At 36.2% G+C, this 2,195-nt stretch overlaps 1 protein-coding gene across 1 annotated transcript; it reads right to left on the bottom strand.

The window, feature by feature from the left end:
- Window positions 1-545: 545 nt before the first annotated feature.
- LOC128133838 (uncharacterized) lies at window positions 546-1,879 on the bottom strand. The gene is made up of 3 exons (XM_052771362.1): window positions 1,686-1,879; window positions 1,213-1,399; window positions 546-1,113 (listed from the first exon to the last, which is right to left on the bottom strand). Exons 1-3 carry the CDS (start codon window positions 1,733-1,735, stop codon window positions 937-939), a joined length of 414 nt encoding a protein of 137 aa, XP_052627322.1. The 5' UTR covers window positions 1,736-1,879; the 3' UTR covers window positions 546-936.
- Between the last annotated feature and the right edge of the window lie 316 nt (window positions 1,880-2,195).

Genomic DNA, 2,195 nt, shown 5'->3' on the forward strand with positions numbered 1-2,195 from the left:
GTTTTATCCAAATAATATAGATCCATATCTATAATTAACATTGAGTTTCCGTAATATGTGATTCTAACATTATAGACATCATGTTATAGTTCAAAAAACTAAACTAACCTCGAAAGCTTGACATTGTACAACTCTGTCATTAAGATTGATGTTATCTAACTCATGAGGTGGTTGTTAATGCTACAATGTTATGTATCATTAGCTTGCAATTGCTTCCTATACTCTATATCACCGAATAGATTCTCTTGATTTTAAAATCTCTCATTTGAAAATTTTGGGAAATGGCTATATTTACGTCAAACAAAGCATCTTATAATTTTTTTTATAACCACTCGCTTAGTTGAGAAATATATAAGTGCATTGATATCAAAGAAATTGCTTCCTTGAATATACTTAAAACATCATATTTTTATAATATTTTTAGATGTTCGAAACCACCTTTTTAAATAAAAAATAGATTGAAAATAATAATTGAGTTCGAAAATTCTAGAAAGACAAAACTGCAAAAATGGTCCCTGTGGTATGCATTTTTTTGGGGTTTTAGTCCAAACAGTGACTTTTTTGGTTTCGTAGTCCTTTTGGAGTGGTTTGTATGCAAAAATGGTCCCTCCGAAAACTGAAATGACTATAATACCCTTGAGGTATTTATTTTTCATTTTTCTTTCATTATTCTTAAAATTTAATATTTATTTATTTATTTTAACAATTAAAAAAATAAAAAAGGGCCCACCTCTCTCTCTCTCTCTCTCTCTCTCTCTCTCTCTCTCTCTCCAGGTCATATACCCATTTCTTTCTCTCGTTCCCAATTTCAACGAACAAGAAGGGGCTGTGCTACCTCCGGCAATCTGGAGATAGCCACCGCACCACCTGCTAGCCTCCATTCGACTACCAAACTCCACCGTGAACCGCTACATCTCCGCCCACCATAGAACCATTCTAGCCTAACCCCATCTTTTTTCTTTTCTGTTGATCTGAGCAACCCCCAACAAACCCCAATCCTTGCTCCTTCTTTTCTTTTCGATCATCGCTGTATTGGGAAGATGGAAGCAACAGAGCTGATGTGCTACGACTACTCGTCGCCGTTTCAGCACCCATCAATGTCGTTTGATCCAACTGTGATGATCATAGAATATACAAAAGATCATCATCAAAACACTCAGCTAAAATCAGAAACTGTAACTCTATTCTCCATATGTAAGTGAAGATTAATACCTCGTGAAATATGCAGTCAAGTATGCAATATGATTGGGCAGATCGAGAACCTTCTCTGGTTCGAGCACCATTAGGTAGAGAAGAAGGAAATCGGTGCAGGAGGGAGCCATTGCGTAATCTGCTGATAGTTGTTCCATTTGATGAAACAACAAAGCATCGTTTTCCAGAAGGTCTTGCAAATACATACCTGTAGGGTTTCATTCATTATGAGTTCCCTTCTACTGAAGCATCTCGAACAATTGATGAGTTCCGACCATTGTTCATCAACGTATCGACCTTTAAACCGATTTTACGAATCTCGTTAAGCCCTAATTGGGCCAAATTATGGGCATCGTCTAGAATTAGTAAGTTCAGCGACTGCTTATTGAAACTATGCAGGGTTAAAATAGACCAAATTAGGCCTAGAATAGTTTCAGTTTCGTATAATTTACTAATTCTTCACAGACATGATTGAAAGAATGAGAAACAAATACCAATCGTGATCGAGACGATCAGGGACGTCAATCATCCACTCCGGAAGCATAAGCTGACTGGCGAACCACCGCCGAGCTTCGGGGCCTTTGAGCTTAGCCGCTTGACGGATGTCGATATCAGTGATATCTCCGACATCAGTCTCGGGTTCTTCAACTATAGGCTCGGGTACAAGTTCGACTGGTTCCAAAGGAGAGAGATTTTTATTTTTTTAATTAGTTAAATAAATAAATAAGTATTTAGATTTAAAAAATATGAAAGAAATGAAAAATAAATGAAAAATAAATAACATAAGGGTATTACCGTCATTCCACTATTCAGGGGGACCAAAAACGCAATGAAACTAGCTCAAAAGGACCATCAATCCAAAAAAGTCGTGGTTTTGACTAAAACCCCAAAAAAATGCATACCGCAGGGACCATTTTTGCAATTTGTCTTCTAGAAAAGGTAATTTTTAGAAATTACCTTTTGTCATAACTTATATTCTAGAAAATCTTATTGAGTTTGAAAAT

This window comes from Lactuca sativa, chromosome 4 (assembly GCF_002870075.4).
Source record: "Lactuca sativa cultivar Salinas chromosome 4, Lsat_Salinas_v11, whole genome shotgun sequence".
NCBI classification, from domain to species: domain Eukaryota; kingdom Viridiplantae; phylum Streptophyta; class Magnoliopsida; order Asterales; family Asteraceae; genus Lactuca; species Lactuca sativa.

Excerpts from the sequence above, each read along its gene's own strand:
- LOC128133838 (XM_052771362.1), bottom strand. The coding sequence starts at position 1,735 with ATGCTTCCGGAGTGGATGATTGACGTCCCTGATCGTCTCGATCACGAT. Across the intron at positions 1,400-1,685 it reads GATCGTCTCGATCACGATTG|GTATGTATTTGCAAGACCTT; the intron begins GTATTTGTTTCT and ends GAAACCCTACAG. Across the intron at positions 1,114-1,212 it reads TTGACTGCATATTTCACGAG|TTGGATCAAACGACATTGAT; the intron begins GTATTAATCTTC and ends TGATCATCACAG.